The sequence below is a fragment of the Tachyglossus aculeatus genome, chromosome 18 (genome assembly GCF_015852505.1).
Source record: "Tachyglossus aculeatus isolate mTacAcu1 chromosome 18, mTacAcu1.pri, whole genome shotgun sequence".
Taxonomy (NCBI): Eukaryota; Metazoa; Chordata; class Mammalia; order Monotremata; family Tachyglossidae; genus Tachyglossus; species Tachyglossus aculeatus.
The window spans coordinates 8,933,988-8,957,808 of record NC_052083.1 but is presented as its reverse complement, the minus strand read 5'-3'; the positions used below and the strand labels follow the sequence as shown (position 1 = coordinate 8,957,808).

General features: G+C 49.3%; 1 protein-coding gene across 1 annotated transcript; it reads right to left on the bottom strand.

Annotated features, from left to right (window-relative positions):
• Positions 1-7,889: 7,889 nt before the first annotated feature.
• VPS28 (VPS28 subunit of ESCRT-I) lies at positions 7,890-20,365 on the bottom strand. The gene is made up of 9 exons (XM_038760583.1): positions 20,105-20,365; positions 15,819-15,847; positions 15,589-15,626; positions 12,239-12,328; positions 11,387-11,492; positions 9,995-10,096; positions 9,774-9,827; positions 9,520-9,611; positions 7,890-9,294 (listed from the first exon to the last, which is right to left on the bottom strand). Exons 1-9 carry the CDS (start codon positions 20,139-20,141, stop codon positions 9,177-9,179), a joined length of 666 nt encoding a protein of 221 aa, XP_038616511.1. The 5' UTR covers positions 20,142-20,365; the 3' UTR covers positions 7,890-9,176.
• Positions 20,366-23,821: the final 3,456 nt, after the last annotated feature.

Below are 23,821 nucleotides of genomic sequence, written 5' to 3'. Positions count from 1 at the left end.
AATACGATTGAATGAATGAATGAATGACAGGGGCCCTTCCACCCCTGCAGGAGGGAGTCCTTCTGGATAGGGGACATTCCTGTTCCCAGCCCTCTGAGCTGTGGGTTTGGAGAGCTTTCATTCATTCGTTCATTCATTCGTTCATTCATTCATTCATTCATTCAATCGTATGTATTGAGCGCTTACTGTGTGCACAGCACTGGACTAAGCGCTTGGGAAATCCAAGTTGGCAACATCGAGAGACGGTCCCTACCCAACAGTGGGCTCACAGTCTAGAAGGGGAGGACAGACAACAAAACAAAACATGTTAACAAAATAAAATAAATAGAATAAATATGTACAAGGAAAATAAATAAAGTAATAAATACGTACAGACATATATACAGGTGCTGTGGGGAGGGGAAGGAGGTATGGAGACGGGGAGGAGGGGGAACATATTGAGATGGTCCCTACCCCAACAGCGGGCTTACAGTCTGGAAGGGGGAGACAGACAACAAAACAAGAAGAGAAGCAGCATGGCTCATTGGGAAGAGCCCGGGCTTTGGAGTCAGAGGTCATGGGTTCAAATCCCGGCTCCGCCAATTGTCAGCTGTGTAACTTTGGGCAAGTCACTTCACTTCTCTGGGCCTCAGTTCCCTCATCTGGAAAATGGGGATGAAGACTGTGAGCCCCCCGTGGGACAACCTCATCACCTTGTATCCTCCCCAGTGCTTCACACATAGTAAGTGCTTAACAAATGCCATTATTATTATTATTATTAAATCCCGTCTCCGCCAATTGTCAGCTGTGTGACTTTGGGTAAGTCACTTCACTTCTCTGCGCCTCAGTTCCCTCATCTGGAAAATGGGGATGAAGACTGGGAGCCCCAAGTGGGACAACCTCATCACCTTGTATCCTCCCCAGCGCTTAGAACATCGTGACTTTGGGCAAGTCACTTCACTTCTCTGGGCCTCGGTTCCCTCATCTGGAAAATGGGGATGAAGACTGGGAGCCCCAAGTGGGACAACCTCATCACCTTGTATCCTCCCCAGCGCTTAGAACTGAGTGACTTTGGGCAAGTCACTCCACTTCTCTGGGCCTCGGTTCCCTCATCTGGAAAATGGGGATTAAGACTGTGAGCCCCAAGTGGGACAAACCTCATCACCTTGTAGCCTCCCCCAGCGCTTAGAACGGTGCTTTGCACATAGTAAGCGCTTTAAAAAAAGCATGTTAAAATAAATAGAATAGTAAATATGTAATATACGATTGAATGAATGAGTGAATCCCTCACTTGGGTGCAGAGAGAAGGAGCCTGCCTGCCATCCCGCAGCAGTCGGGAAAGCTGGGCCTCTGGGGTTGGGCTGGACTCTGCCCTGAGTCCCTTCCGAGCAGCATCAGCAGCAGTGAGGGAGGACAAACAGTAGCCCTGAGCAGCCCTGTGGCCTTGGCCTTTGGCCCTGCCTCGTAGGGTCCTTGTCTCCTTCCTGGAGGAGGACGGAGAAGGGGCGGCCTCCCAAACCCCCGACCCCCGGCCGGCTTCCCTGGCCAGCGGCAGCAGTGGTAAAGCATACAGTGACCAGAAAGAGAGAGAGATTTGGGGGGTCTGAGTTCTAATCCTGCCCCGCCATTTGTCAGCTGTGTGATCTGGGGCCAGGCACTTTGCTTCCCTGCGACTCAGTTCCCTCATCTGTAAAATGGGGATTGTGAGCCCCTGTGGGGGACAGGGACTGTATCCCACCTGATTACCTTGTAATAATAATGATGATGGTATTTGTTAAGCGCTTGCTATGTGCCAAGCACTGTTCTAAGCGCTGGGATTAGGTTAACGGGTTGTCCCACATGGGGCTCACAGTTTTAATCCCCATTTTACAGGTGAGAGAACTGAGGCACAGAGAAGTTGGGTGACTTCTAGACTGTGAGCCCGCTGTTGGGTAGGGACCATCTCCATATGTTGCCAACTTGTACTTCCCAAGCGCTTAGTACAGTGCTCTGCATACAGTAAGCGCTCAATAAATACCGTTGAATGAATGAATGAATGAACTCAGTTCCCTCATCTGTAAAATGAGGATTGTGAGCCCCGTGTGGGACAGGGACTGTATCCAACCTTATTACCTTGTAATAATAATAATGATGGTATTTGTTAAGCACTTATTATGTGCAAAGCACTGTTCTAAGTGCTGGGAAGGTTACAAGGTGATCAGGTTGTCCCACGTGGGGCTCACGGTCTTCATCCCCATTTTACAGATGAGGTAACTGAGGCCCGGAGAAGTGAAGTGACTGGCCCAAAGTCACACAGCTGACAAGTGGCAGAGCGGGATTTGAACCCATGACCTCTGACTCCAAAGCCCAGGCTCTTTCCACCGAGCCACGCTGCTAGACTGTGAGCCCGCTGTTGGGTAGGGACCGTCTCTATATGTTTCCAACTTGTACTTCCCAAGCGCTTAGTACAGTGCTCTGCACACAGCGCTCAGTAAATACGATTGAATGGATGAACTTGCCCAGAGTCACACAGCTGACAAGTCGCGGAGCCGGGATTCGAGCCCACAACTGTGAGCCCACTGTTGGGTAGGGACCGTCTCTATATGTTGCCTCTTGTACTTCCCAAGCGCTTAGTACAGTGCTCTGCACACTGTAAGCGCTCAATAAATACGATTGATTGAAATACGATTGATTGATTGGCTCCCAAGCCCGTGCTCTTTCCACTAAGCCACGCTATCTACCCTGGTGCTTAGTACAGTGCCTGGCGTGTAGTAAGCGCTTAACAAATACCAAAATTACTGTTATTCTGATCCTGTGGGCCACACTGAGTCAAGGCATAGGGGGGTCAAGGGGGGCGGAAAAGTCCCAGGCTGAGGTCAAAGAGGGGGTGATTTACATGTCCACCCCACCAAGAGCTTCCAAAATGAGGAGGTGAGTCACACCTCCTCCAAGAGGACTTCCCTGATTAAACCCTCTTTTCCCCACCTCGCTCTCATTCATTCATTCAATCGTACTTATTGAGCGCTTACTGTCCGCAGAGCACTGTACTAAGCACTCCCTTCTGCGTCGGCTTTGCAACTCAATCTGTGACCTATGGTCGCTTGATATTCTCCCCACCCCCACTTGTGTACATATCTTTAAATTATATTTGATTAATTACTCATTTGTTCATATTAACGTCTGTCTTTCCCTGTGGACTGTAAATTCGTTTTGGGCAGGGAATGTGGCTGCCAGTTCTATTGCATTGTCCTCTCCCGGGCGCTTAGTCCAGCGCTCTGCACATAGTAAATAATCAATAAATACAGCGTGGCTCAGTGGAAAGAGCCCGGGCTTTGGAGTCAGAAGTCACGGGTTCAAATCCCGCTGAGCCAGTTGTCAGCTGTGTGACTTTGGGCAAGTCACTTCACTTTTCTGGGCCTCAGTTCCCTCATCTGTAAAATGGGGATTAAGACTGTGAGCCCCACGTGGGACAACTTGATCACTTTGTAATCTCCCCAGTGCCTAGAACAGTGCTTTGCACATAGTAAGTGTTTAACAAATGCCATTATTATTATTATTATTATTAAATCCCGTCTCTGCCAATTGTCAGCTGTGTGACTTTGGGCACGTCACTTCACTTCTCTGTGCCTCAGTTCCCTCATCTATAAAATGGGGGTTAAGACTGTGAGCCCCCTGTGAGACAACCTGATCACCTTGTATCCTCCCCAGCGCTTAGAACAGTGCTTCGTACATAGTAAGTGCTTAACAAATGCCATTATTATTATTATTATTATTATATCCCGTCTCCACCAATTGTCAGCTGTGTGACTTTGGGCAAGTCCCTTCACTTCTCTGGGCCTCAGTTCCCTCATCTACAAAATGGGGGTTAAGACTGTGAGCCCCCCGTGGGACAACTTGATCACCTTGTAATCTCCCCAGCGCTTAGAACAGTGCTTCGCACATAGTAAGTACTTAACAAATGCCATTATTATTATTATTATGAAATCCCGTCTCCGCCAATTGTCAGCTGTGTGACTTTGGGGAAGTTCCTTCACTTTTCTGGGCCTCAGTTCCCTCACCTATAAAATGGGGGTTAAGACTGTGAGCCCCTCGTGGGGCAACTTGATCACCTTGTAATCTCCCCAGCGCTTAAAACAGTGCTTTGCACATAGTAAGCGCTTAAGAAATGCCATTTTAAAAAGCCAAACCATTGTCACTTTAGGGCTCAGGCCCCTCCCAACCCCTCCCACCTGCAGTAGCCCCGGGGCTGAGGATGGCTGACTTTGCCCTCGACTAGTCCCCACCCTCCTCTGACCCCAAGGGAATCAGGTCCCTGACTCAATCGGGAGAATATGGACACTCCCTCCACTCCCTTTCAACCGGACGAGCCCCTGACTCAATCCAGAAGGGATAGACTGGACTCCTGTTCCCTCCTGTCTCAGCTGGAAGAGCAGAGCAGAGGCAGGAGGAAGGCCAAGGGTAGAGGAGGGGGCAAGGAAAGGGTTGAGGGAGGGAAAAGAATCTGTTGTGTTTGGGGATCAAGAAGAGAGTGGCTTAAGAGCCCGGGTTTGGGAGGCAGAGGTCATCAATCAATCAATCAATCGTATTTATTGAGCGCTTACTGGGTGCAGAGCACTGGACTAAGCGCTTGGGAAGTCCAAGTTGGCAACATAGAGAGACGGTCCCTACCCAACAGTGGGCTCACAGTCTAGAAGGGGGAGACAGAGAACAAAACCAAACATATTAATAAAATTAATAGAATAGATATGTACAAGTAAATAAATAGAGTAATAAATATGTACAAACATATATACAGGGGCTGTGGGGAAGGGAAGGAGGTAAGGCGGGGGAGGTGGAGAGGGGGAGAGGAAGGAGGGGGCTCAGTCTGGGAAGGCCTCCTGGAGGAGGTGAGCTCTCAATAGGGCGGTAGGTCATGGGTTCCAATCCCTGCTCTGCCACTTGTCAGCTGTGTGACTTTGGGCAAGTCACTTCGCTTCTCTGGGCCTCAGTTACCTCATCTGGAAAATGGGGATTAAGACTGTGAGCCCCAAGTTGGACAACCTGATTAATTTGTATCCCCCCCCCCAGCGCTTAGAACAGTGCTTGGCACATAGTAAGCGCTTCACAAATGCCATCATTATTATTATTAAGACTGTAACCATTTCCAGCCAGTGGACATCTGCTTTCCGCTCTGCTTTTGAAATCCCGTCTCCGCCAATTGTCAGCTGTGTGACTTCGGGCAAGTCCCTTCACTTCTCTGGGCCTCAGTTCCCTCATCTACAAAATGGGGGTTCAGACTGTGAGCCCCCTGTGGGACAACTTGATCGCTCTGTAATCTCCCCAGCGCTTAGAACAGTGCTTTGCACATAGTAAGTGCTTAACAAATGCCATTATTATTATTATTATTATTATTATTAAATCCCGTCTCCGCCAATTGTCAGCTGTGTGACTTCGGGCAAGTCCCTTCACTTCTCTGGGCCTCAGTTCCCTCACCTATAAAATGGGGGTTCAGACTGTGAGCCCCCTGTGGGACAACTTGATCGCCTTGTAATCTCCCCAGCGCTTAGAACAGTGCTTTGCACATAGTAAGTGCTTAACAAATGCCATTATTATTATTATTATTATTATTATTATTAAATCCCGTCTCCGCCAATTGTCAGCTGTGTGACTTCAGGCAAGTCCCTTCACTTCTCTGGGCCTCAGTTCCCTCACCTATAAAATGGGGGTTAAGACTGTGAGCCCCCCGTGGGACAACTTGATCACCTTGTAATCTCCCCAGCACTTAGAACAGTGCTTTGCACATAGTAAGCGCTTAATAAATGCCATTTTTTTTAAAAAAGTCTCTCTCTCTCACACACACACAAAATTTCACAGACACGTCATCCGTTCCCTGGGGGCAGGGAGCAGGTTGGTCCTGCTGAAATTCGGGAGGGAAGGTTGGCTTGGGTTTTGTGGGCACACTGCCTCCACTGAGTCTCAGAGGACGTAGCCATATTTTCCTCCTCCTTTTTTAAAATAAAAGTAGTTTTTAAATAAAAAAATCAATCGGTCAGTGGTATTTATTGAGCACTTACTATGTACGGAGCAATGTACTAAGTGCTTGAAAGAGCACAACAGAATTAGCAGACACAGCCCTGCCCATAATGAGTTTACAGCCTAGAGGAGACGCTTACTATGTGCCGGCACCTTACTAAGTGCTGGGGTGGATACAAATTTCTCAGATTGGACATTCATTCATTCAGTCGTCTTTACTGAGCGCTTACATTTTACTTGTACGTATCTGTTCTATTTATTTTATTTTGTTAATATGGTTGGTTTTGTTCTCCGTCTCCCCCTTGTAGACTGTGAGCCCACTGTTGGGTAGGGACTGTCTCTCTATGTTGCCAACTTGGACTTCCCAAGCGCTTAGTACAGTGTTCTGCACACAGTAAGTGCTCAATAAATATGATTGATTGCAGAGCACTGTACTAAACACTTCACAGTCCCTGCCCCATGTGGGGTTCTCAGTCTCAATCCCCATTTTACAGATGAGGTGTGGGGGAAGCGAAGTGACTTGCCCAAGGTCACACAGCAGAGGAGCGGCGTGGCTCAGTGGAAAGAGCACGGGCTTTGGAGTCAGAGATCATGGGTTCGAATCCCGGCTCTGTCACACGTCTGCTGTGTGACCTTGGGCAAGTCACTTAACTTCTCGGAGCCTGAGTTACCTCATCTGTAAAATGGGGATGATGACTGTGAGCCCCACGCGGGACAGCCTGATCACCTTGTATTCCCCCCAGCGCTTAGAACAGTGCTTTGCACATAGTAAGCGCTTAACAAATGCCATTTAAAAAAAAAAGCGGCAGAGCGGGAATTAGAACTCATGGCCTTCTGAATTCCAGGTCTGGGAAAACTGGAGGGGCAGGGTCTCCGCTCCCCCCACATCTAACAGGACCCCCCCCCCCCCCACCAGGGAGCCCCTGAGAGTTTGAAGAGATGGATTATCAGATTTGAGGTGCCTAATCCCAGGAAGTTTAAAATTCAGCTAAAAAGGATCATGTCCAGAAAATCTGTCAGAAATTTTGATGCTCACGCTGGGGGAAACCCGCAGCGGGAATTCCGGGATTTCACCACTGCCGTCTTCTTAAAGAAGGCAGGAGAGATAGGAACCACGGGGCACGGCAAAGGTCAGGTCTGAAATCCGGGGTCAAAATCCTGTGGGGTGGTGGCAGGGGGAAATCAGACTCATCCGCATTTGTTTTAATTACATTTGTTCAGTGCTTGCTAAGCATCTTTTAGACTGTGAGCCCACTGTTGGGTACGGACTGTCTCTATATGCTGCCAACTTGTAATTCCCAAGCTCTTAGTACAGTGCTCTTGCACACAGTAAGTGCTCAATAAATACAATTGATTGATTGCTTGACCTGTTCCTTCAATTGAATGCATTTGCAGAGGTCCCGGTTGCCCTGGAGCCAGCTTACTTCCACACTGCTATGGCTCTCTGAGGAATCCTGTTCCTCTGACAGCAAACCACCACAATATTGTTGTACTGTTCCCTCCCAAGCCCTTAGTACAGTGTTCTGCACACAGTAAGCACTCAATAAATACGATTGATTGGACTGAACTAGCCCAGTGCTTAGAACAGTTTGTGGCACATAGTAAGCACTTAAAAAATACTATTGAGAGGAAAAACTAACTGAAAAAAAAAACCCTAGAGACCTTGGATTATCATTCCCCCCGCTATCAAAAAATTGTGCTCTCCACTGCTGTCCCAGGCTGAGGTTTATTCAATGTCACTTCCCAGTTCCCGGAGAATACCGTGAATTCTCTCATTCCTGACCGGCCTGGGTCTAAACCCGGAGCCACCTACTTTATTTCATGTCAAAATGCACAGAATCCCTTTACCTCTACCTTCCCCAAGCTCCAGACCCAACCGTTGGACATGACTCCTTAAAGATGAGGAGACGACACAGCACTTCCATACATAACCTGTGCAATTTATTTCCCTGTTGTCCTCCCCGCCGCTAATCCTTGTGGGCAGGAGCCTCTACCAACTCTTTGTGCTTTCCTAAGTGCGTAGTCCAGTGCTCTGCACGTACTAAGCACTCAACAGATACCATTGGTTGATTGAGAATGGCCAAGAACGGGGGAAGGCCCTGCGAGATCACACCCTCCCCTCCTCTGTGCGATTATCTCCACACAGCAGAACCACGACCAACCCCGGGGACGGCCAGCTGCTTTGTCAGATGCCGACCGGGTGGCAAGGCGGCCCAAGGCATTGGAGACAAGCGAGAAGTGGTGACCCCAGGGATGTTGAGTGTTGGCCAGTGGAGATGGGTTGGGCCACCCCCAAGACCGAGGGAAGCCGCGAGGGGCCAACCAGTCCATCCCCCTGGGTCAGTGCCCAAGAACGACGGGCCCATCCGGGGCTGACAGGGGCCCGCTCTTTTCTTTACAATCTTCGCAATTCCACAGAACTCCCTTTCCACTTTTCAGTGGGCCCCACAGCCAAGGTGGTCTTCCTTAGTTCCATCCACAATCTCTCCTGTTGAAATTTAAGCTTGCTCCCCGTGGTCTGCTTGCAGTGGGCGGAGGAAATAACCGGTGAGAGGCGTCCCGACAATAATCCTTTATATAGTTGGAGACCTTGACTCAGTTCCCCGCGGGCCTTCCGTCCTCTGGGCCGAGCCCTCCCAATCTGTCACCAGGCCCACTTGGACATCCCTCTCAGCAGCGCGGGACTCAGTCTCTCCCCGTCCTATGTCTTGTGGAAAGCAGGCCTGGGCCCTAACTGTAACCCAGGGTTTGGCCTCCCCAATCCAGGGGGATATTGCTACTGCCACTTCAGCCCAGCTCATCCTTCTCTCTTCCAGCCCCCACAAAGGCATATGGGTGGGGCGGGAGGGGAGGAGTCTGATTAAGGGTGGGGGAAGAGGGGACAGCTTCGACACAGAGGCTTTGCTTTTATTCCACCTATGGGGGGGATAGGAGGGACTAGAGTTTGGCAGCCTCCAGGGAGTTAAAGTAGTGACAGTGCAGAGGCTGGGGCAGGTGGGATGGGAGGCCCCTGTAAGTAGAGACTCTGGTTGGGGACGTCCGTCCGCCAGGGATCTCCCCCCTCCTCCTTTCTGGGAGGTGGCGTCCCCTCGTCCGTCCCCTCGGCCCGCAGCTGTCCAGAGACAGAAGAGTTGGGGGGTGGCGGGGTGGGGGGGAGGAGGAGGCCTTCGTCCTGGGTCTTGGGGAGCGGAGGAGGAGGGGGACGCTCAGGAGTGGAGGAAGCGATTGAAGGCGTTGTAGGCCGACTCTAGGTCGAAGAGCATCTGCCGCACCTGCGAGTCGTCCAGCTCATCCGCGGCCGACATGGCGCTCAGGGTTTGCAGCCTGGTGGGGAGGGTGGGGGAGGTTGGCACTAGGAGTTGATCCCCGATCAACACCACGCGGCCAGCGGCTCCTGGGGCAGTTCTGGGGCACCGGTTGGAGCCCGCCCGTGGGAATGCCACCCTGCCTGGCCAGTTCCAGAGATCTGGGCAAACCTAGACCCCACACAGCTGGCTCTGACTGTAGTCCGCCCCCTCCCCTCCTCAGCCCCGGGCTGGAGCCACTGACCACTGGTTGACTTTCTGCCGCCCTTCAAAGTCGGTGGGCAGGTGGCTCATGCGGTTCATCGTCTCCATCAGCTCCCGCAGATCCGGTTGAATCTGCAGGCATGGGAGAGCTCAATCCTCTACGGGCCTCCCTCCCCTCAAGCACCCCACTCTTAGCCCCAGGAAACAGAGCTTGCTCTCGCCCCCAGCCCGGAAGGAAGGAAGGAAATCCTCATATCCTCCAGGTGCCCTCCCCCAGAGCCCTGCACTCCTGACCTCGTCCATGGCGCGGATTTCCAGCCGCAGCTTGTCCATCACGGTGATGAAGAGCTGAGGGGATGGGGAGGGGAAGGGAAAGCGCACGTCCTGAACGAGGCTCCGGCCCTCCCCTCGCCCCAAGCACAATCGCCCACCCCCACGGCCCAGAGAGGGGCTCCCCGGTGCCAGGAGGGCAGAGAGAGCCACCCCCCGATGCCGAGCCCCGGCCCGCTCCCCACCGAGACGATGTCAGCGATGCAGCGGTTCAGGTTGCCCTTGTCGTCTTTGATGGTGATGGGTCTGTCCTCCTTGATCCGCTCCATGGCCAACGGACAGTCCAGCTGAGGAGACGGAAAGGGACGGGAGAACGCTGACGGACAAGGAGCTCGGGGACATGGGCGTTTTCTGTCCCCACCCTGGAAAAGCACCTGTCCTCACAGTCTAGAGTGACCCTGCCCCAAAAGCTGAAGCTGTTTTCACCCTTAGGAGCCAGGAGCTCCTACTCCCCTCCTCCCCCTCCTCATCCCCCCCACCTTACCTCCTTCCCCTCCCCACAGCACCTGTATATATGTATGTACATATTACTCCATTTATTTTACTTGTACATATCTATTCTATTTATTTTATTTTGTTAATACGTTTTGTTTTGTTCTCTGTCTCCCCCTTCTAGACTGTGAGCCCGCTGTTGGGTAGGGACCGTCTCTATATGTTGCCAACTTGGACTTCCCAAGCGCTTAGTCCAGTGCTCTGCACACAGTAAGTGCTCAATAAATACGATTGAATAAATGAATGGAAGGGCCCCTCCAGCCCCAATCTCATCGCCCCCACCCCAAACCCTCCACACCAGTTATGCTCTCTGGTCACCCAATTGGTCAATCAATCAATCAATCAATCAATCGTATTTATTGAGCGCTTACTGTGTGCAGAGCACTGGACTAAGCGCTTGGGAAGTACAAGTCGACAACACATAGAGACAGTCCCTACCCAACAGCGGGCTCACAGTCTAGAAGGGGGAGACAGAGAACAAAACCAAACATGCTAACAAAATAAAATAAATAGAATAGATATGTACAAGTAAGATAAATAAATGAAGAGAGTAATAAATTTGTACAAACATATATACATATATTCAGGTGCTGTGGGGAAGGGAAGGAGGTAAGATGGGGGGATGGAGAGGGAGACGAGGGGGGGGGGGTCAAAATTACTGAGCGCTTACTGTGTGCAGGGCACTGTACTAAGTACTTGGGAGAACACGATATACCTAAGTGGGTAAACACATTTTCTACCCACAATGAGTTTAGAGTCTAGAGCCAAACTCCCACCTCTGAGCCAGCATACACTCCTTTCCCTTGTCTGCATGGGCTTCTTCCTTTTTCTGGGCCCAACCCACCTCCCCTCTTCAAATTCTACTGATCGCTTCCTCCTCCAGGAAGCCCTCCCAGCGTCACCAGCTCCCCAGTACCGAAGCCTCTGCCTGGATTGTGTTTGTTAATTGCCCAAGGGCAGGGACCAGGCCATCCTCTCTCTGTCTCACCCCAGAGCCAGCTGGCAGCCGACCACCGAAAATATTTTTCAATCGTCTCCCCTTCCCGCCACGACTCGGCCCGAGCCCAAGTTTTCCGGGCACTCACCCGGAACTTGCGGCAGAACTCGTCAATGGAGCCGATCTCGGAGCCCTGAACCTGTTTGAAGGCGGCTTTGTATTGGACCAGGAGCCGGGAGCAGGCCGCGGTGTACCTGTGGACAAGGGAGGGAGGCTGGGGCCGAGGTGGGTTCTCTGGGGCGGGGAGCGCTCAATAAATACCGCTGACTCCTTGATTTTAGTCTTACTGTCTGCTCTCAAGGGCCTAGTACAGTGCTCTCCACCCATGAGGGGTTTAATAAATACATATGACTGGGCAACTGGGAGAGAGCGGGCTAATGAAGGGAGAGAGCAGGTGGGGGAGAGCCTTCCCAGACTGAGCCCCCCCTTTTCACTCTCCTCCTCCCCATCGCCCCCACTCCCTCCCTCTGCCCTATCCCCTTCCCCTTCCAAGACAGCTATAAATTTGTACACATTTATTACTCTATTTGAACACACTTATTACTCTTTTATTAGTGATGTGTATATAGCTATGATTCAATTTATTCTGATGGCGTTGACACCTGTCTTTTGTTTTGTTGTCTGCCTTCCCCTTCTAGACTGTGAGCCTGTTGCTGGGTAGGGACTGTCTCTGAATGTTGCCGATTTGTACTTCCCGAGCGCTTAGTACAGTGCTCTGCACACATTAAGTGCTCAATAAATACGATTGAATGAATGAATCTACATTCCAGATGGATCCTAGGGCTCTTAATCCCTCTTCGACACTCCCCTAGAGGGAGAGCAGAAAGGAATGGGGGGAAAGGAAACAAGGTTGGAGAACAGAGAAAAGGCTGGTTGGGGCAGGGGCACAGAAAAGAAAAGAAGAGGGGACAGAGGAAGCGAAGCAGGGGATCATGCTCACTCTTTGGGGGTGACACAGTCCTTGATGTAAGCTTTTTCCAGGGCCTGAAGAGTCTTCACCACCGCAAACAGTTCTGCCATGTTGTCGTACCTGTGCAACAACACTGGACCGTCAGCCCAGGGGGCAGGGGCATGGGGGGAGGCGGAGTTGAGGGAGGTCCAGGCCCCCTTGGGCTTTCCCTCCCTCTTCTGTGGGCGGCTTGGGACCCCAATAAGATGGGGGAAGGCTGGTTTTGGGAAGGGGAGAGGGCAACGCGAAAGGCAGCAACATTTCTGGTTTTTCCACAGAGGGTGTGGCAACTCCCCCATCCAGTTGGTCTCACTGATGCCCATCTATCCATCTCCACATCAAACTGAGACTCTTTCCTGGTGACGCTCAATCAGCTCTCGCCCTCCGACTTTACCTAGCTCATCTACTACAGCCAAACTTCGCTCCTCTAACCCCTAAAGCCTACTCACAGAGGCTCAATTTCACTTCTCACTGCCATCCCCCTCACTCTAGCCCGGGATCCCCTCCCCTTCATATCCCAATACAATGCCATCTTCTCTAAGAAACCTTCTCCAACTAACCTCTCTTTCTCCCGCCCCATCCACCTTCCCTTCGGTGTCACATAATTCCCCACCCTCATTTGCCTTCCCTTCTGCGTCACTCTGTGTATTTAGGTTAAGGATTACCCCTCAAGCAGTTAGATACTCAGCTCCTCAGAGAAGCGGCGTGGCTCGGCAGAATGAGCACGGGTTTAGGAGTCAGAGGTCATGGGTTCTAATCCCGGCTCTGCCACGTCTGCCATGTGACCTTGGGTAGGTCACTTCACTTCTCTGAGCCTCAGTGACCTCATCTGTAAAATGGGGATTAAGACCGTGAGCCCCACGTGGGACAACCTGATCACCTTGTATCCCCCCAGCGCCTGGAACAGTGCTTTGCACATAGTAAGCACTTAAATGCCATCATCATTATTATTATTATTACCACCTCCTGCCACTCTGCTGCTTCTTTGCTCTGCAAATTATTTCTCTCCCTGACTAGTCTGTCGGCTTCTCTCCGAACAGTCAGTGATGGGGTCCTTCATCCCTCTGACCCTTTCTCCCCGGTTACTTGCTGGGTGGGAGATATTTTGATGCTACTGACACTTGTCTACTTGTTTTGTTGTCTGTCTCCCCCTTCTAGACTGGGAGCCCGCTGTTGGGTTGGGATTGTCTCTGTAGCTGAACTGTATTTTGCAACTGCTTAGCCTAGTGCTCTGCACACTGGAAGTGCTCCATAGCTGAGTGCTCCATAGCTGAGTAGGAGCTTGGCTCGGTGAAAAGAGCCCGGGCTTGGGAGCCAGAGGTTGTGGGTTCTAATCCCGCCTCCCCCACGTTTCTGCTGTGTCACCTTGGGCATCTCACTTCTCTGAGCCTCAATGACCTGTCTATATGTTTGTACTATTTATTACTCTAACTTGTACATATTTATTTTATTTTGTTAATATGTATTGATGTCTGTCTCCCCCTTCTAGCCTGTGAGCCCGTTGCTGGGTGGGGACCGTCTCTCTATGTTGCCAACTTGGACTTGTATACAGAGACGGTCCCTACCCAACAGCGGGCTCACAGTCTAGACGCCCCTGGCCCTACTACTACTAGGGAAGTAGTAGTGGCTTCACTACTACGAGAAGCAGCATGGCTCAGTGGAAAGAGCCCCCTCCTTCCTCTCCCCCTCCCCCCCGCCTTACCTCCTTCCCCTCCCCACAGCACCTGGATATATGTATGTATGTTTGTACGGATTTATTATTCTATTTATTTTATTTGTACATATTTTCCCCCTCCTCCCCCTCCCCATCCCCCCCGCCTTACCTCCTTCCCCTCCCCACAGCACCTGTATATATGTATGTATGTTTGTACGGATTTACTATTCTATTTATTTTATTTGTACATATTTTTCCCCTCCTCCCGCTCCCCCCCCCCCACCTTACCTCCTTCCCCTCCCCACAGCACCTGTATATACGTTTGTACGGATTTATTATTCCATTTATTTACTTTACTTGTACATATTTATTCTATTTATTTTGTTAATATGTTTTGTTTTGTTCTCTGTCTCCCCCTTCTAGACTGTGAGCCCACTGTTGGGCAGGGACCGTCTCTATATGTTGCCAACTTGTACTTCCCAATCAATCAATCAATTGTATTTATTGAGCACTTACTGTGTGCAGAGCACTGTACTGAGCGCTTGGGAAGTACAAGCGCTTCCCAAGCGCTTAGTAGTAATAATAATGATGGCATTTATTAAGCGCTTACTATGTGCAAAGCACTGTTCTAAGCACTGGGGAGGTTACTAGGAGATCAGGTTGTCCCACAGGGGGCTCACAGTCTTAATCCCCATTTTACAGATGAGGGAACTGAGGCCCAGAGAAGTGAAGTGACTTGCCCAAAGTCACACAGCTGACAATTGGCAGAGCTGGGATTCGAACCCTTGACCCCTGATTCCAAATCAATTAATCAATCGTATTTATTGAGCGCTTACTGTGTACAGAGCACTGTACTAAGCGCTTGGGAAGTACAAATTGGCAACATATAGAGACAGTCCCTACCCAACAGTGGGCTCACAGTCTAAAAGGGGGAGACAGAGAACAAAACCAAACATACTAACAAAATAAACTAAATAGGATATGTACAAGTAAAATAAAAAAATAAATAAATAGAGTAATAAATATGTACATAGCCTCCAAAGCCCAGGCTCTTTCCACTGAACCACGCTGCTTCTCTAAGTGCTCTAAGTACAGTGCTCTGCACACAGTAAGCGCTCAATCAAATCGTATTTATTGAGCGCTTACTGTGTGCAGAGCACTGGACTAAGCGCTTGGGACGTACAAGATGGCAACATAGAGAGACAGTCCCTACCCAACAGTGAGCTCACAGTCTAGAAGGGGGAGACGGAGAACAAAACCAAACATACTAACAAAATAAAATAAATAGAATAGATATGTACAAGTAAAATAGAGTAATAAATATGTACAAACATATATACATATATACAGGTGCTGTGGGGAAGGGAAGGAGGTAAGATGGGGGGATGGAGAGGGACGAGGGGGAGAGGAAGGAAGGGGGTCAGTGTGGGAAGGCCTCCTGGAGGAGGTGACCTCTCAGTAGGGCCTTGAAGGGAGGAAGAGAGCTAGCTTGCCAGATGGGCAGAGGGATTGGGGGCATTCCAGGCCCGTATCAATAAATACGAATGAATGAATGACTTCCCCAGCACTGAGTCCAGTGCTCTTGCACACAGGAAGCGCTCACTAAATACGGCTGAATGAATGAACAGCGCTTAGCCCAGTGGGAGCGCTCAATAAATACTTTTGAATAAATGAATAAACGACTCACTTCTCACGCTCGCGGGCGGTCTTGTATAGCTTCACCTCCTGCGGGGGGGGGGGGGGGAAGGACACCTGAGTCCGGCCCAGCCGGTCCACCCCCTTCGCCCTCGTCCCCCACCGGCGCAGAGCCTGCACTTCCCACGCGCTTAGTACAGTGGCAGCGCTCAATCCATACGACTGGATGAAAACCGTGATGGGCGGGGGCCGCGTTCTTCGGCAGGCGGGCTCGGGGCTCACCTCGTACAGTTCCGGCTTGTTCCCAGGAGCTGGAAAAAGAGAGGGAGGGAGGGACGGGGTGAAGCCGGTCGGCTATGCCAACTTGTACGTCCCAAGCGCTTAGTACTCTTATTTATTTATTTATCAATCAATCAATCAATCGTATTTATTGAGCGCTTACTGTGTGCAGAGCACTGTACTACGCACTTGGGAAGTACAAGTTGGCAACATAGAGAGTCAGTCCCTACCCAACAGTGGGCTCACAGTCTAGAAGGGGGAGACAGAACAAAACCAAACATACTAACAAAATAAAATAAACAGAATAGATAGGTACAAGTAAAATAAATAAATAAATAAAGTAATAAATATGGACAAACATATATCCATATATACAGGTGCTGCGGGGAAGGGAAGGAGGTAAGATGCGGGCGATGGAGAGGGGGAGGAGGGGAGAGGAAGGAAGGGGCTGAGTGTGGGAAGGCCTCCTGGAGGAGGTGAGCTCTCAGTAGGGCCTTGAAGGGAGGGAGAGAGCGAGCTTGGCGGAGGGGCAGAGGGAATGGGGGCATTCCAGGCCCGGGGGTCGATGGCGGGACAGGAAGGCTGAGTAGGTGCGAATGAGGTTGTCGTTAATGTAACTTGGTGATAACAAGGGCCTTTTTCCCAGGGTGCGGGGAGTCAGTCAGGACCGGACCGGGAAGGGGGGTTGGGGGGGCACTAGAAGGAAGGTCGCTTAAGTGGGTGAGGGTACTTGTACATATTAATTCTATTTATTTTATTCTGTTAATATGTTTGGTTTTGTTGTCTGTCTCCCCCTTCTAGACTGTGAGCCCACTGTCGGGTAGGACTGTCTCTATATGTTGCCAACTTGGACTTCCCAAGCGCTTAGTACTCTATTTTACTTGTACATATCTATTCTATTTATTTTGTTGATATGTTTGGTTTTGTTCTCTGTCTCCCCCTTCTAGACTGTAAGCCCACTGTTGGGTAGGGACTGTCTCTATATGTTGCCAACTTGTACTTCCCAAGCGCTTAGTACTCTATTTACTTATTTATTTTACTTGTACATATCTATTATATTTATTTTATTTTGTTACTATGTTTGGTTTTGTTGTCTGTCTCCCCCTTCTAGACTGTGAGCCCACTGTTGGGTAGGGACTGTCTCTATATGTTGCCAACTTGTACTTCCCAAGCGCTTAGTACTTTATTTATTTATTTATTTTACTTGTACATATCTATTCTATTTATTTTATTTTGTTACTATGTTGGGTTTTGTTGTCTGTCTCCCCCTTCTAGACTGTGAGCCCACTGTTGGGTAGGGACTGTCTCTATATGTTGCCAACTTGCTTGGTACAGTGCTCTGCACACAGTAAGCGCTCAATAAATACAATTCATTCATTCATTCAATCGTATTTATTGAGCGCTTACTGTGTGCAGAGCACTGGACTAAGTGCTTGGGAAGTAAAAGTTGGCAACATATAGAGACGGTCCCTACCCAACAGTGGGCTCACAGTCTAGAGGGGGGAGACAGAGAACAAAACCAAACATATTAACAAAATAAAATAAACAGAACAGATATGTACAAGTAAAATAAATAGAGTAATAAATATGTACTAACATATATACATATATACAGGTGCTGTGGGGAAGGGAAGGAGGTAAGACGGGGGGTTGGGGGGGCGAGGGGGAGAGAAGGAGAGGGGGCAGCCAACGCTCCCCTAAACGCTCCGTGTGTCCCCTCTTAATGATAATGGCATTTATTAAGCGCTTACTATGTGCCAAACACTGTTCTAAGCGATGGGGGAGGTACAAGCAGCGTGGCTCAGTGGAAAATGAGAGGGAGGGGGTGAAGCCGGCCCGTCATTCCAACTTGTACTTCCCAAGCGCTTAGTACTCTATTTATTTATTTATTTTACTTGTACATATCTATTCTATTTACTTTATTTTGTTAATATGTTTGATTTTGTTGGCTGTCATCCCCTTCTAGACCGTGAGCCCGCTGTTAGGTAGGGACCGTCTCTTAGATGTTGCCAACTTGCTTGGTACAGTGCTCTGCACACAGTAAGCGCTCAATAAATACAATTAATTCATTCATTCAATCATATTTATTGAGCGCTGACTGTGTGCAGAGCACTGGACTAAGTCCAAGTTGGCAACATATCGAGACGGTCCCTACCCAACAGCGGGCTCACAGTCTAGAAGGGGGAGACAGAGAACAAAACCAAACATATTAACAAAATAAAATAAATAGAATAGTAAATATGTACAAATAAAATAGGCAACATACCGAGATGGTCCCTACCCAACAGTGGGCTCACAGTCTAGAAGGGGGGGACAGAGAACAAAACCAAACATATTAACAAAATAAAATAAATAGAATAGTAAATATGTACAAATAAAATAGGCAACATATCGAGACGGTCCCTACCCAACAGTGGGCTCACAGTTTAGAAGTGGGGGGACAGAGAACAAAACTAAACATATTAACAAAATAAAATAAATAGAATAAATATGTACAAATAAAATAGGCAACATATCGAGACGGTCCCTACCCAACAGTGGGCTCACAGTTTAGAAGTGGGGGGACAGAGAACAAAACTAAACATATTAACAAAATAAAATAAATATGTACAAATAAAATAGAGTAATACATTACGTACAAACATATATACATACATACAGGTGCTGTGGGGAGGGGAAGGAGGTAAGGCGGGGGGGGGGGATGGAGGGGGAGAGGAAGGAGGGGGCTCAGTCTTTTAGACTGTGAGCCCAATGTTGGGTAGGTACTGTCTCTATATCTTGCCAACTTGGACTTCCCGAGCGCTTAGTCCAGTGCTCTGCACACAGTAGGCGCTCAATAAATACGACTGATTGATTGATAGTAGAGCCCACTGTTGGGTAGGGACTGTCTCTCTATGTTGCCAACTGGGACTTCCCAAGCGCTTAGTCCAGTGCTCTGCACAGAGTCAGCGCTCAGTAAATACGATTGATTGACTGATTGATAGTGCAGTGCTCAGCACACAGTCAGCGCTCAGTAAATACGATTGACTGATTGACTGATGGCTAGCGCAATGCTCAGCAAATACGATTGATTGATTGATGGATAGCGCAGTGCTCAGCACACAGTCAGCGCTCAGTAAATACGACTGATTGATTGACAGCGCAGTGCTCAGCACACAGTCAGCGCTCAGTAAATACGATTGAGTGATTGATGGTACAGTGCTCAGCACACAGTCAGCGCTCAGCAAATACGATTGATTGATAGTACAGTGCTCAGCACACAGTCAGCGCTCAATAAATACGACTGATTGATTTACTGATTGATAGCGCAGTGCTCAGCACACAGTCAGCGCTCAGTAAATACGATTGATTGACTGATTGATAGCGCAGTGCTCAGCACACAGTCAGCGCTCAGTAAATACGACTGATTGACTGATTGATAGCGCAGTGCTCAGCACACAGTCAGCGCTCTGTAAATACGATTGATTGATAGTACAGTGCCCAGCACACAGTCAGGGCTCAGTAAATACGACTGATTGATTGCCTGATTGATAGTGCAGTGCTCAGCACACAGTCAGCGCTCAGTAAATACGATTGGTTGATTGACAGCGCAGTGCTCAGCACACGGTCAGAGCTCACTAAATACGATTGATTGATAGCGCAGTGCTCAGCACACGGTCAGAGCTCAGTAAATACGATTGACTGATTGACAGCGCAGTGCTCAGCACACAGTCAGCGCTCTGTAAATACGATTGATTGATAGTACAGTGCTCAGCACACAGTCAGCGCTCTGTAAATACGACTGATGGATTGACTGATTGATAGTGCAGTGCTCAGCACACAGTCAGCGCTCAGTAAATACGACTGAGTGATTGATAGCGCAGTGCTCAGCACACAGTCAGCGCTCAGTAAATACGACTGATTGACTGATTGATAGCGCAGTGCTCAGCACACAGTCAGCGCTCTGTAAATACGATTGATTGATAGTACAGTGCCCAGCACACAGTCAGGGCTCAGTAAATACGACTGATTGATTGCCTGATTGATAGTGCAGTGCTCAGCACACAGTCAGCGCTCAGTAAATACGATTGATTGACTGAGTGATTGATAGCGCAGTGCTCAGCACACAGTCAGCGCTCAGTAAATACGATTAGTACAGTGCTCTGCACACAGTAAGCGCTCAATAAATACGATTGATGATGACTGATTGACTGACTGATTGATAATGCAGTGTTCAGCACACAGTCAGCGCTCAATAAACACGCCTGACTGATTGATGGACGGTCCCCCCCCCGGCCCCCGGGTCTCACCTGCCGTCCCCGCGGGGGCCGGGATGCCGTGGAACATCTCTGGGGGCTCAGGACCGGCACGGGCTGTAAAACAACAAAGAATGAGTCGGGGAGAAGACCAGGGCCTGAGGGAAGAGGCCTAAAAGATGACAGGCCGGGGGACTTCCGGCGGAAGCGGGTAGGCCTTGGCAGGACTGGGCAAGACTGGGCAGAAGGATGACCTAGGCCCGATGTGTGTGTACACGTATATATGTATACGTGTGTGTATATATATATACATATACATATACATATATACATATATATATGTATGGGGGTGTGTGTTTTCCCCTCCCTCAAACCTGACGTCTCTCCCCGCCCCCTCCCCGCCCAGGCCTAACGCCCTCCAAGATGGCGCCCGTCGCCGGCCTGCGGCCTACTGCGCCTGCGCGCGCCGCCATGACCCGCCCTCGTCTCCTTCCCTCAGGGCCCTCAGTCAATCAGTCAATAATAATAATAATGATGATGGCGTTTATTGAGCGCTTACTACGTGCAAAGCACTGTTCTAAGCGCTGGGAAGATTACAAGGCGATCAGGGTGCACCCCCCCGGGGGTTCCCAGTCTTCATCCCCATTTTTAGACTGTGAGCCCACCGTTGGGTAGGGACTGTTTATTTATTTATTTATTTATTTAGCTTGTACATTTCTATCCTATTTATTTTATTTTGTTGGTATGTCTGGTTCTGTTCTCCGTCTCCCCCTTTTAGACTGTGAGCCCACTGTTGGGTAGGGACTGTCTCTATGTGTTGCCAATTTGTACTTCCCAAGCGCTTAGTACAGTGCTCTGCACATAGTAAGCGCTCAATAAATACGATTGATTGATTGATTGATTGACTGTCTCTATATGTTGCCAATTTGTACTTCCAAAGCGCTTAGTACAGTGCTCTGCACGTAGTAATTGCTCAATAAATACGATCGATGATGATGATTTTGCAGATGAGGGAACTGAGGCCCAGAGAAGTGAAGTGACTTGCCCAGTCACACAGCTGGCAAGTGGCGGAGCCGGGATTCAAACCCATGACCTCTGACTCCAAAGCCCGGGCTCTTTCCACTGAGCTGCGCTGCTTCTCTGCTTCTCAATCAATCGTATTTATTGAGCGCTTACCGTGTGCAGGGCACTGGACTGAGCGCTTGGGAAGTACAAGTTGGCAACATATAGAGACGGTCCCTACCCAGCAGTGGGCTCACAGTCTAGAAGGGGGAGGCAGAGAACAAAACCAAATATATTAACAAAATAAAATAAATAGAATAGATATGTACAAGTAAAATCAATCAATCGTATTGAGCTCTTACTGTGTGCAGAGCACTGTGCTAAGCGCTTGGGAAGTACAAGTTGGTGACATATAGAGATGGTCCCTACCCAACAATGGGCTCACAGTCTAGAAGGGGGAGACAGCGAACAAAACCAAACATATTAACAGAATAAAATAAATAGAATAGATATGTACAAGTAAAATAAATAGAGTAAAAAATACGTACAAACATATATACATATATACAGGTGCTGTGGGGAAGGGAAGGAGGTAAGATGGGGGGATGGAGGGGGGGGGCGAGGGGGAGAGAGGGAGAGGGGGCAGCCAATGCTCCCCTAAACGCTCCATGTGTCCCCTCTTAATGATAATGGCATTTATTAAGCGCTTACTATGTGCCAAACACTGTTCTAAGCGATGGGGGAGGTATGAGCAGCGTGGCTCAGTGGAAAGAGCCCGGGCTAAAATGTGCAGCCTGGCTCAGTGGAAAAAGCCCGGGCTTTGGAGTCAGAGGTCATGGGTTCGAATCCCAGCTCCGCCACTTGCCAGCTGGGTGGCTTTGGGCAAGTCACTTCACTTCTCTGGGCCTCAGTGACCTCATCTGTAAAATGGGGATTAAGTCTGTGAGCCCCACGTGGGACTTGATTACCTTGTATCTACCCCAGCACTTAGAACAGTGCTTTGCACATAGTAAGCGCTTAATAAATGCTATAAAAAAAGTGGCAGAGCCAGGATTTTCAGCGCTTAGAACAGTGCTTTGCACATAGTAAGCGCTTAATAAATGCTATAAAAAAGTGGCAGAGCTGGGATTTTCTGCGCTTAGAACAGTGCTTTGCACATAATAAGCGCTTAACAAATGCCATTATTATCTTCCAGACTGTGAGTCCACTCTTCTAGACTATGAGCCCACTGTGGGGTAGGGACTGTCTCTATACGTTGCCAACTTGTACTTCCCAAGCGCTTAGTACAGTGCTCTGCACACAGTAAGTGCTCAATAAATATGATTGATTGATTGGTTCAAATCCCGGATCCTCCACTTGTCAGCTGTGTGACTTTGGGCAAGTCACTTAATAATAATAATAGTAACAGCATTTGTTAAGCGCTTATTATGTGCCAAGCGCTGTTCTAAGCGCTGGAGAGGTTACAAGGTTATCAGGTTGTCCCAAGTGGGGCTTACAGTCTTAATCCCCATTTTACAGGTGAGGTCACTGAGGCCCAGAGAAGTGACTTGCCCAAAGTCACACAGCTGACAAGTGGAGGATCTGGGATTTGAACCCATGACCTCTAACTCCAAAGCCCAGGCTCTTTCCACTGAGCCACGCTGCTTGTATCTCCCCCAGCGCTTAGAACAGTGCTTGGCACATAGTAAGGGCTTAACGGATATCATCGTCATCAAAAGAGGGGACACACGGAGCGCTTAGGGGAGCGTTGGCTGTGGCGTGAGGCCCCTGTCCCGGATCCTCCACTTGTCAGCTGTGTGACTTTGGGCAAATTGCTTAACTTCTCTGGGCCTCAGTGACCTCATCTGTAAAATGGGGATTAAGACTGTAAACCCCACCTGATCACCTTGTAACCTCCCCAGTGCGTAGAACAGTGCTTGGCACATAGTGAGCACTTAATCAATGCCATTATTATTATTATACAAGGTCATCAGGCTGTCCCATGGGGCTCACAGTCTTAGCGTGGCTCAATGGAAAGAGCCCAGGCTTGGGAGTCGGAGGTCATGGTTCTAATCCCAGCTCCGCCAATTGTCAGCTGGGTGACCTCGGGCAAATCACTTTGCTTCTCTGTGCCTCAGTTACCTCATCTATAAAGTGGGGATTAATACCGTAAGCCCCCCGTGGAACAACGTGATCACCTTGTATCCTCCCCAGCGGCTTAGAACAGTGCTTACACATAGTAAGCGCTTAACAAATGCCATTATTATTAATCTGCATTTTACAGGGGAGGTAACTGAGGCACAGAGAAGTGGACTGACTTGCCCGAAGTCCCACAGCTGATAAGTGGCAGAGGCAGGATTAGAACTCACGATCTGACTCCGAAGTCTGGGCTCTTTCCACTGAGCCACACTGCTTCGCGGGCCCATCTTTATCCTGCTCTGCAGGCCCTGATTAGACTTTGAAGCAGGGATATGTCACTTCTTAGACCGAACTCCATCCTTGCCACTTGGTGCCATTGGCAATACCAATGGGAGGCAAGTGCCCCGTGCCCCAGAGGTCCCATCATTTCCAGCTCGTGTGACTCTACGTTGCCATAGCACAGTGGGGCATAGGGGAGAGCAGCCCTGCCCCTTTTTCCTGCTTAGAACAGTGCTTGGCACATAGTGAGCACTTAAATACCAGTTTTTATTATTATTATCCATCCAACCTGAGTCCAGATAGCTGTGAAAGATTGGACAGCACCAGGCTTCCCGTAGGCCTCACCACTTCATAAAGTTACTGGGCATGAGT